The sequence below is a fragment of the Pundamilia nyererei genome, unplaced genomic scaffold, assembly GCF_000239375.1.
Source record: "Pundamilia nyererei isolate P.nyererei 1_Seehausen unplaced genomic scaffold, PunNye1.0 scaffold00002, whole genome shotgun sequence".
NCBI lineage: Eukaryota > Metazoa > Chordata > Actinopteri > Cichliformes > Cichlidae > Pundamilia > Pundamilia nyererei.
The window spans coordinates 3299044-3309719 of NW_005187403.1; the positions used below are offsets into that span (position 1 = coordinate 3299044).

The 10676-nt window shown below is 40.2% G+C and overlaps 2 protein-coding genes across 2 annotated transcripts in view; one reads left to right on the forward strand and one right to left on the reverse strand.

The window, feature by feature from the left end:
* Positions 1-4194, reverse strand: part of LOC102204224 (MOB kinase activator 1B) — an 8917-nt gene extending 4723 nt beyond the window's left edge. The window contains exons 1-2 of the mRNA XM_005720173.1: positions 3874-4194; positions 2670-2836 (exon numbers count right to left, since the gene is read on the reverse strand). Of these exons, the coding sequence (XP_005720230.1) occupies positions 2670-2836; positions 3874-3887 (181 nt within the window). The 5' untranslated portion in view covers positions 3888-4194. The remainder of the gene's footprint in view (positions 1-2669; positions 2837-3873) is intronic.
* An 808-nt stretch (positions 4195-5002) lies between these two features.
* tnpo1 (transportin 1) overlaps positions 5003-10676 on the forward strand; it is a 22397-nt gene continuing 16723 nt past the window's right edge. Inside the window, exons 1-5 of the mRNA XM_005720174.1 lie at positions 5003-5122; positions 5235-5346; positions 6592-6667; positions 7237-7386; positions 8468-8574. Of these exons, the coding sequence (XP_005720231.1) occupies positions 5242-5346; positions 6592-6667; positions 7237-7386; positions 8468-8574 (438 nt within the window). The 5' untranslated portion in view covers positions 5003-5122; positions 5235-5241. The remainder of the gene's footprint in view (positions 5123-5234; positions 5347-6591; positions 6668-7236; positions 7387-8467; positions 8575-10676) is intronic.

Sequence of the window (10676 nt, forward strand, 5' to 3'; positions counted from 1 at the left end):
GGGTGGAAAAATTTGCAGGACAAGTTATAAGTTGGGCACCAATAGTGCGTCAGTGAAAAGGGTTACTTGAGGACATTTCTGCAAGGACAATATTTGCTAACAGAAAGGCAGTTTCTGGCCCTGGGGATGAAAAAGTGTTGCTATATGACACCAACTGTAGTATTTGCCAGCACCGATTGCTGGCATCAGATTACCCCACAGCACTGTGCCTATCCCTATTTCACCACCCAGGCCAAAACTGTAGACCAGTGCACAGTCCAGTTATCTGGCACAAACTGTGCTACAACTCATTCCCAGGGGCATACAGCCAACTTTGGCTTCCCATCAGTTGGGGAGATCCATTTTAAGCACTGGCAGCATTTGGGTTGAGAGTGTAACTTAAAAATCCCATTGAAAAAACAAAACGCACACAAAAAAAAAACCCCCATACTGACCAGTTGTCATAGCATGTGGTTTGTCAGGTTCACTTTGAGATCCCTTTAAAAACAAAAAACTGTCCAATCATAGTTGACAGAATATTTTTGTATGCTGCTGTACAAAGCCAATAGTCCAAATTCCTGTTTATGCCACCAGACATACTGATGTGATTACAGCCTAGAAGTGAATATTCCAGCGTAGAGCAGGGCGATATGACCATGCCCCGACAATCCATCAAGCGGTGCAGGTTTGTAGCTTAGCAAAGTCGTACTAAAACATCTGACAGATTTACGAGTGCCGTGTACCACATAAAATCTTTTCCAGGTCAGTAAACACAACCAGAATTCATACATAAGGCACACGGGATTATAAGGGGCATTGTTGATTTTCAGAAAAATCAAAGGATTGATTTTAAGTGTGCCGTATTTTCCAAAAAACACGTTAATAACGACGGCCCGCTAGCATGCTCTACCAAAAATAGTGCTTTGTTGTTTATTGAACGGACGAAAACTAAACCAGTTCAACACCACTGAAGTTGCAGCATTTTTACAAACCAATTCTGGTTCATCCGTTTCATTCAACGATCCGCTTTCGCCCTCCTCATTCTCCATCGCAGCCATGCTTTTTCCGCCATGTACATATGAAAACAAAGGCACTGCGCATGCGCATTTTACCCATATTCTATCATGATATTTCATTCTCTTATCGTTGCCCAACATTATACAGGTATTACCGTGAACGATATGATATGATCCAGCCCTATACCAGTGAGAGAAAGCAGAATTATCTTAATGATATAAAATGGACTAAAAATTCAGGAGCCAAAATCCATCTGGGGAATACCTGATGCTAAGCTCTAACAGATGAACCTCAAACCTTTTTTCTGTTTTCATTCATAAAGCTAATAAGAACCCTAAAATGATGTAACAGTCAGTGATAAAACGCTATCTCTTCCTGTGGTCCTTTATTTTCCTGTAATCTTGCTTCAGCCTCTTTATTTTCACCCCGCATTGCGTCACTGTGTCACGCATTCCCAACAGCAATTTGAGGGGGAAATCCTAGCAAAGATTTCAATGTAATGCTTGGGCGAGGCAAAACTGCATTGCATTTCCTTGTCCCGCTCAAAGACTCAAAGACACGACTTCACTGTCAACTCATTTCGCCATGCATGGTTCCACTTTCAGGGCTAATGTTAAGAGTTGCTGTAGCCAATGTTTGACCAACATTAGCGCTTTTCTGTCGACTGTGTTACTCACTGTTCCTCTTATGTTTGGAAAAGGTCTCAAAAGGATCACAATAACGCATTTCTAAGTGAAGACACTGGAGAAGAGAGGGTACTACCTCCAACAGTTACTATGAAATAGTTCCTAAAGGGAACAGATGGGTATCCAGCTAGGCAATTGGTTAAGATACTGGTCAGATTATTTCCCCATGTTCAATTGTACCTGGAGACCTTTTACTGCATGCCAGTAACTTCTCCTTCTACTGTCACTATCCATCCATTCATCCATCCATCTGGGGTTGAACAGCCGCCACAGGACTGTGTTGCTATCCAGTACATGCAAAACAATCTTAAAAACATGAAGTGGACGGCTTCTCGTGAACACAGATCATGTGAAAAGTCATTTGTGCTTGGTGGTGGGAGAAGTTATTGCTCACAGCACTTTTATTCTGACTTCACTCATTGTGCAAGCTGCAACAGCCTGTGCAATACTAGCCAACCTTGCTTCTACCCCTCTGTGAATCTGGAGAGCACAAATATTAGGAGTGCAGCAGCGGTGGCGGCAGCAATTCAGAGCTGCAGTTAACAAAGCTAGAAATTGGGCACGCCTAAAAATTTTTCTTAACAAAGCATCTGACAGACAATCACGTGTTAAAAGGCTGGGCTCGTGATTGTCTCCAACCCTGAAGGCTTTTTGACGCATGAGGATTTAAGCATCCACTGACCATTTGTCTCCTTTTAGAGGAAAGTAAACAAGGCGCTCACAGCACAGACAATAAAGTCTATTTAACATTCACGGTGGCTGCTCTGGCATGAATGCACATGGTCTTTGGAAGCAATGCCAAGATCTTACAGCTTGATAGTTCGCTCGCAACTGACTCATGATTTGGACTAATTAAGAGTCAGGAACAAGACTTGAAGATATTAAATGTTTTTCAGAAGTGTGCTGAGCCCCTTTAGCCAGGAATCTAAACCTAAAATAAAAGGGTGTATCAAGAGAGAAGAAAAATAAATAAAACTCAGTGCTTACTGTTGACTGCGACCCACTCATTTAAGTCTTCACCCTCAGGCAACATGACTGCCATGCGCAGGTTTCCACTCCCCAGAGTAGCCTCTGCATGTTTCAGCAGCTCATACTGATGAGAACCCTCCGGGATGTTCTTCTTGGGCTTGAATGTTTTGGATGAACGATTTCCACTGTGTGAGTCACACATAAAACCGGAAGACAAAAGGTAGAATAAACAAAAAGACAGAAAGATATGATAAGAAATCATGAGGTCCCCGAACACTAATGTGAGGTGACCTTTCAAAAAAAAGTTGTGACTTTCTTAAAAAGATGTCAAAGGGAGCTTAAGCTCGTTTGAGTTTAGCAGAATGTAAGTGGGTGTGTGTGAACAGTGTGGCCCCTCTCTGTATAATGAGGCTATTTGTAGAGGTACTGTATTCAGTTGATCTCACTGCCCCATTAAACAAGAATTTGTGAGTCCTCACAGCATGGGTTGGACACACAAAAGAAATGTTTAATTAGAGCATCCTCTAATGGCAAGATCCGACCCAAAATATCCTGTAGCATTTCTGTAATTCAAAATAAGTATGTGCCATTATCAGGATACTGTTGTTCTTCATTAGCCATTTCCTTCGAGCCTCCCCATATATACCAAGTACACAAAAATTAAGATGACAACAACAATAGTAAATCTAGACCTCATCTTCTTCAATCTAACTACAAACTATCAGAGTAGGTGTGTCTGACGTTTCTCAGCTTACCTCAAACAGACATTATTTTAATAGCTGGCTAAATATCGACGACATACTGTGGTGTTACTTTGCTGCGTTTAGCGGTAGCAGTGCTGTGTTAGATTAGCCGGTGGCATCAAAGTGTTTACACCAGCAAATATCCAAGTCACAATCAAAACCCTCCATCTCTCCCGAGGCAATTTTTATCAGTGGACCTGTTCTAAGTAGGTGAAATTTCTCTTTTGGTCAACTGTAACCACTAGCCTTAAAGTACCGATGAATATGCGATTAGTATTGATTACAATTTGAAAGTGTAGTGAAAGCTACAGAAAATAAGGCGAATCAGTAGCAGTCCGAGGTACGTCCAGGAAATAGTCTAAGCCCTTGAAACGCTACGGCTAGCTAACTTTCTAGCTGTTGCAGCAAAGCTGGCATTTCCCAAACACGAAGCTAAGTGACGAGACAAAATAAGCGTGTATCGAAAGATTGTAACTCACAAAAGAAAGCTCATGTTTCCTCGGGTCGCCGAAAAAAATCCCTTCTTGGAAAACAGCCGATAATAAAAGCAGAGTAAAGGCAGCCCAAAAGGATTGCCAAAAACTCTAAAGCCTCACACTTCCTCGGTTCTTCTCGGGCTTAGTCGTGTGGTCCTTGTTAAACATCCGAAAAAATATAAATATTAACAGAAATAACTACCCACTAGTTTTAAAAAAGGGGGGAAACAGATGTATTTTAAAGACAGACCAATCTACTAGCTGCTGTACGCTGGGAGGCAGCAGCGCACTGACTGCAATACTCACTTCTTCATCTAACCTTGAAGGCAGAGAAGACGCAGTTCTACTGTGTGCTGCCATCTAGTGGAACAAATGGTTCAGAACTACTGTTCTTTCCTTTGAATAGGAACATTTTAAGCAAACATGTAGGCTACTTTCTATATATTATATTGAAGAATAAAGTAATATATTTTACGAAACTGGCGTATGCTTCAGTATTTATGTTTTTTATGTTTTCTTCATTAATTATTAATTCACTGATATTTATAACGGCCTAGGCTACATGTCTTTGTTTGGATGACTGAGAACCTTCACAGACATGTCTTTGTTTGGATGACTGAGAACCTTCACAGACATGTCTTTGTTTGTTTTTTTATTTAACTGTGATTCAAAAATTATTATAACTGATGCTGCTAGCTAAGTTAAAATTACAGGGTAAATGCTGTTGAATTTGTTCGATAAAAAATATAGCCTGAAGATGGAGCTGTTTTCTTGAAATATAAAATGGAAATTTCATAGCCAGTGTCACGATCTGTGCTGCCTTCATGTCCGTTGGAAATCTAGGAAAAGCGTCGGCATTTCCCAGATTTTTCAGTATAGTTTCCCCTCTTACAGCGTCTCTTTACCTTCTCTGAACAAAGGGCAACCTCGTATTGTCTTTAATGATAAGACTAAATAGATATATGTAAACATGTTTGGTCCTTCTAGTTATCTTCCTCCTGTAAAAAAAGCATCTTTAGTTAGACTATTTAGGCTTAAAAAAAACTTGTGGCGCACTAGGACCCTCCAGCTCCGTGTCAGCTGACTATGTAGCCAGTTATATGCGACGCCAGACCGTAGCCCGAAGGTTTTTTTCAGCTTGGGTTGGGAGAAAACGGGTCGACTCGCCGTGTAAGGCCCATGTCTGAAAACCCAAACAGACGTTCACATTTCAGCAGAAAGTCGACTGCACAGCACGGCAAAGCCAGAACAGGTAAAAGCCTTTTTTCCCTATCCAAAATCACTCCGCCTCGTAGGGAGCAGCATTAGTGAGGCGTACGATGACAAGTCCTCTGTCTGAGCTTATGTTATTTCTTTATCCGCAGCAGCAAGATGGAGTGTGAGTGGAAACCAGACGAGCAAGGACTTCAACAAATTTTACAGCTGCTGAAGGAGTCTCAGTCGCCTGATACGTCCACACAGAGATCCGTCCAGCAAGTATCCTTTTTGAGCCAGATATGGATGATATAATCTGTTAGTGATTTAATAACAAAACAGACTCAACAGGCTAACGATAGCTAATACTAGCCTGGGTGGTTACAGTTACAAGCAGGTACGCTCGTGCCTTTTTTTGTCTCGCTTGCACGCGCTACAAACGGAGCAGGTCGTGCTAACATCATTTGACATTAAAAATGCTATAAATTGTCTTGCTTGGTTAATACAATAAGCAACGGTAGCTTCTAATTGCTCCTCCTGTACACCTTTACCTTGCATATTGCTTCGGCAGAACATCATAATAAAACATGTCTAAAGCCCCGGTATATCATCTGCAACTTAATCCTCAATTAAAGCTAAGCTTACCGGAAACATGCTATGTTACTAATTTAAGTTAACATTCGAATTAGAAATTCTGTGCATAATATAATGATGTAATGGTGATTGTGTTAATTGTGACAGAACACCCCCCCCCCCCCAAACAAAAAAAAAGACATCTGTCCGTGCCTTGCATGCACAGAAGTGTATGCAATGCACGAAATTGCTGGATTTTACTAGTGCAACAGAATCTGAAATCTCCTGTTCTAAAACAGGACTTAATGGAGTGGAATAAGAAGCCATCATTATTCAAGCATTTTCGCTGTGACACTTTACTCTATGTCACTTTTCCAAAGGGTGCCAGGGATTATCAAACAAAACCGTATTAAGGTGACCTCTTCCGGCTAGATTAAATGGCAAGCACTAAAGGGTAGGTTTAACATGTAAGTGCTTTATTAGCTTTACTCTGTAGCTTGGGCACTGCATTGTCACACAACACTGTGCTAGTGTTGTGTGACAATGCAGTTGAAGAGCAATCATCTGCTGCTCAGAGCTGCTGGTCCTTACGTTTTTGTCTGGTTTCATGCAGGTCCTTAATAAATTTCTTATGTAACCCTTCATACGGACTGTCTCATTAACTCATAGACTAGCTGCTGTTATAGCCCTAAAGATGCCATCTGCCAGTACAGTCATGCCAAATGACACATTTATGACCCCCTTACAAGCATACATCCAGTCCACTCACACACACTGACATACGCTCCCATCATTATGCTGTTAGATTAGACCACTCCTCCTCTTTATATGGGGAGGAGGAAAAAAAACTCTTTTTGGCTTTATTGTTGTTATCAGATTACAGAATGCAGTGATGTTCTTTCAGCCTTTTAACATGCTCTTCGTACATTTGTAACCCTTAACCATTTCTCCCAGAGACTTGAGCAGCTGAATCAGTATCCAGACTTTAACAACTATTTGATATTTGTTTTGACAAAGTTGAAATCAGAAGGTAAGCTGTCCGCCCTTCTCCTTCGCTCTGTCATTTTGTGTCTGTGGTGTGTTCCTAGATCGTCTAATAGCACCTGGGCAGCACGGGTGAATGTCAGAGCTGTGGTTTTTATGTAACTGCTTATTGACAGGTCAGCCCGGCCGTGACTTGGGTGACCTGATGGCATCTTTGTTGCAAATGATGTGCCACACAGAATATGGGCCACTCTAATTTTAAAGCTAAATCCTGGCACTGCTCAACTTTTGGCTTGACTGTCTGCACAGCAGATGACCCAAATGTTAAGTGGTGTTAAGACCTTTTCGGTTGCATGACGACCTTAGCTCAGATGCAACAAGCCACAAGTGTTTAAACAAAAAAAATAACCGAATTTATTACTTACCCATTTTAAGCAAACAGTAAAATAGTTTCTGTCCACAATGTTAGTATAAATGTCTGAACATAATTTCTGTAAAACTCTGCTTGTGAAAAATGAAAGGAAAGCAATTTAATGTCTGAGTCACCAGCCTTCATTTTGATCACAGCTAGAGTGGAATTTTCACATTTCCTTCCTTGGCCTTTTCTCTCCCAAGATGAACCGACCCGATCCTTGAGCGGGCTGATACTGAAGAACAATGTGAAAGCTCACTATCAGAACTTCCCTAATGGCGTGTCTGATTTCATCAAGAGTGAGTGCCTCCAAAACATCGGAGACTCATCTCCTCTGATTCGGGCCACTGTTGGTAAGTCTCATCCTCGCTGTCTTCTGATTGTAATGTTGTCCTTAGCATCCATGCATACCTTTTTATGTTTAAATGTTTTCTGTTGTTATGTACGTTGCTTTGTTGTTCCTGTAAATAACTTCCTTATTTGTTTAAACTACATGCTGAAATATAAAACCTACAGCTCACTATATTGGGAACATAATCAGCATTTGCAGACAAAGCAGGGAAATAAATGACAATGAATATTTACACAACACCTTATTATTGGTTGTGATGGTTGTATATTATTTACACTAATTAAACCGATGAAAGGGGTTTGGGATAGTAGCTCATTTATTTTCTTATTTTTAGGGATATGGTTATGTTTTTAGTAGAAAATGAGTCTGCTTTTCTGTGTTGTTTATATTTCTTTATTTATCCAGTGGGCAGAAATCTATGAAAAAACCATTAGAAATAAACAGCCCTACTCCTGCAGTTCTCCTCTCTCCATTCTTAACCCCTCCCACCAGATTAGCGTGGACACATAGACTTGCTGTCAAAAGCGTGCTATTGCTGACTTTTGACTTCAGGCACTCAAAGTTTGCTCTCTCAGGTTTTCACCGCTGCTTGGCTAATCTGGCCTAACGGACCTGTAACTGGCTCAAGATTGTGAAGCCTGAAAACAGAGCTTAGAGGCGGTGCAGTTATCTCTCAGACCTTGTCAGTTACAGTATGATTGAAGGCTACTGTGAATTTCTTTTTAATCTATTTCTTTTTAATCCAGTGAGAGCAAAGCCCTACACTGGCTTTAAATGCCTCTAAATAGTCTTCCTTAACTCAATAGGCTACTGTATCAGAATGTTAAAGGCCAGCTTTTAAATGCTGGTTTGGTCTCCCAAGCATTCCCTGCTATTATTGCAGAATCTTGATATTAACATTTGCATAATTAGGGGTCATCCTGCTGTTTAAGCTAACTTGAAGCTATTTATGTGCTGCATTTCTGTTGCTTCTATTCACATGGATTATAAACAGAAGCGCTTTATAATATTAAATGTCTGTTTCATTATATCCTGTGCATGATTTTGGTTTAATCAACTAACTCAACCCACTCTGACAACAGGCATCCTCATCACTACAATTGCCTCCAAGGGAGAACTACAAAACTGGCCGGAGCTGTTACCCAAACTCTGCCTGCTGCTGGATTCTGAGGATTATAACACATGTGAAGTGAGGACAAACAAATCAGAAGCTTATAAATTAATTTCTTTTAGGCACTAAGCTGATGTTTGCTGGTGGTGTCACAAATGTGTTGATACGGGTGAAAGATGTGAAAACTATTTCTTAAGGGTTCTACAGATGATGTTTCCTGTAATAATCCACTAACACCGTGTTTCCACAGAAATGCATGTACTAACCCAATTACAAATGAGCAAACTATATATGAACAGGAAATCACTTAGATCATTTCAAAAGTTCTTAAAAATCAAAAATTATCTTGTAACACACTGAACTGAAAATGCATCATACAAATACAATGTGGCTCTAAAATCTTCTGCAGTAATCGAAAATATGAGATTGATTTTAATAAAATGTCTTCTGACAAAACTGACTTGGTTAAGATGGACTCAAATGTTGCAGCTGAGTAGCCATGATGTATTCATGTTTCAGTCACTCTGTAGCACATGAATAGTGCTCCGCAGGAAAGTGTCAAAATTCAACATTTCATTACTAAAAAAAATCACACAAAGAGTCCCGAACCAGCTTAAAGAATCCAACCTGAAATGCAGTGGGCTCAGCGTTAATATGGCAGCAGCCATTACTTTGCTTGATATGGACATGACGCTAATGTCATTTTGTAATATTATCATCTGCCAACGACTCAGATTTCTTCCTCTTTAATTACCGTGCTTTCAACTCATCAGAAGTTTAACAAAAGCGTGTGTGTGAGTATGAGAATGAGAGGCAGCTTTTTGCCATAGCTGTGTTGGAGATGGGTGGGGAGTGCTGAGATTAAGCGTGCACATATTTCTGACTGTATATTACAGCCCATGTGTGCTGTAATTAAGCATGTTTCCCTGTCTGGGCACACAGACAGTTGTGCCTGTACTGTTTATTTGTTTATTAATTAATTTATTGTGGAAAGAAAAGCTGGCTCAGCTATAAAGCAGCATCTGGATGGTATCCTGCTGGCCAGATGAGCTAAATACATTCTCACAGCTGGAGCAGCCGCTGCAGACTGCAGATTATTCAGCTCTGACTCATTTATTCTCTCTCTTTTTTTTTGATCATCGTCCAAATATGCTTTACTTTTCAAATCGCCGATAACTACATGCTGTTGGGTCATATTACATCTTTACAGGCCACCATGATCCACTCTGTTTTTTTTTTGTTTTTTTTTTAATATCTTTAATTTTTCTGAATGTTCTGCAGAATAAAACTCAAGTGCTTGTTCTTCTAAATGCCCCATTGCAGCAGCCACGAAAATGACAGTACAGTTGTTTGTTGTGGCTGTTAGATCATCTGATTTGTGTAACCATATTCAAGCTCATATAAACTCCCAGGTCATTAGTATTCTGTCAGCTGGATTTGCCCATGACATCAGAATTAATAAATTAAACGGCATGTTAAAGTGTCGTGGTAAATTCAGCTGTGTCTTAGGGCAATAAAAATACATGCTGACAGGATTATTACTTGTCGATGTGATTTAAAGTAATTTAAGGAATAGGTGTGACATAAAAAAATAAATCTTTGTGTAGCACCGCTGCTAGCCTCCTTTGTAAAGCTTGTTCAGAAGCTGAGATTTAGGTCAGGTAGTTACTGCAGAGCATCTTGGTGTGTGTGTGTGCGTGTGTGCAAGAGGCTTAACACTCAAGCAACCAAATGTAGAAACTCCTTATAAGACCAGCTATGTTTTTTGAAAAGAAGCTTGAGGGTTGGAAAGCTTCTTAATGTTTCTTGTTGAAGATGGTCAAGTTGCTGCACTGTGAATAACTAGGAAGCAAACAAATAATCATTACTATATCTCTTTCCCCTCAAAGCACAACATTTGATGACCTCCCTTCTAACCTTGATGAGTTTTGACACCTCAGTATATATCAATGAAGATGTGGTTTGACAACCATTAGAATAGTTTCCAGGTTTTTCCAAGGTTAGCTGCATCAGAAGAGACCATCCCCACCAACTTCTAGTGCACACCCAGTTATTTTATGTTTATATAAGCAGGCCAAAGTTTGAAATAAAAACCTCAGTGTAGCCAGTCAGAAGAGATGCTGTCATACATATGTCAGGATGTCAGTGGGTAGTTTGAGCTCTCGTTGGCAGATTTGAGG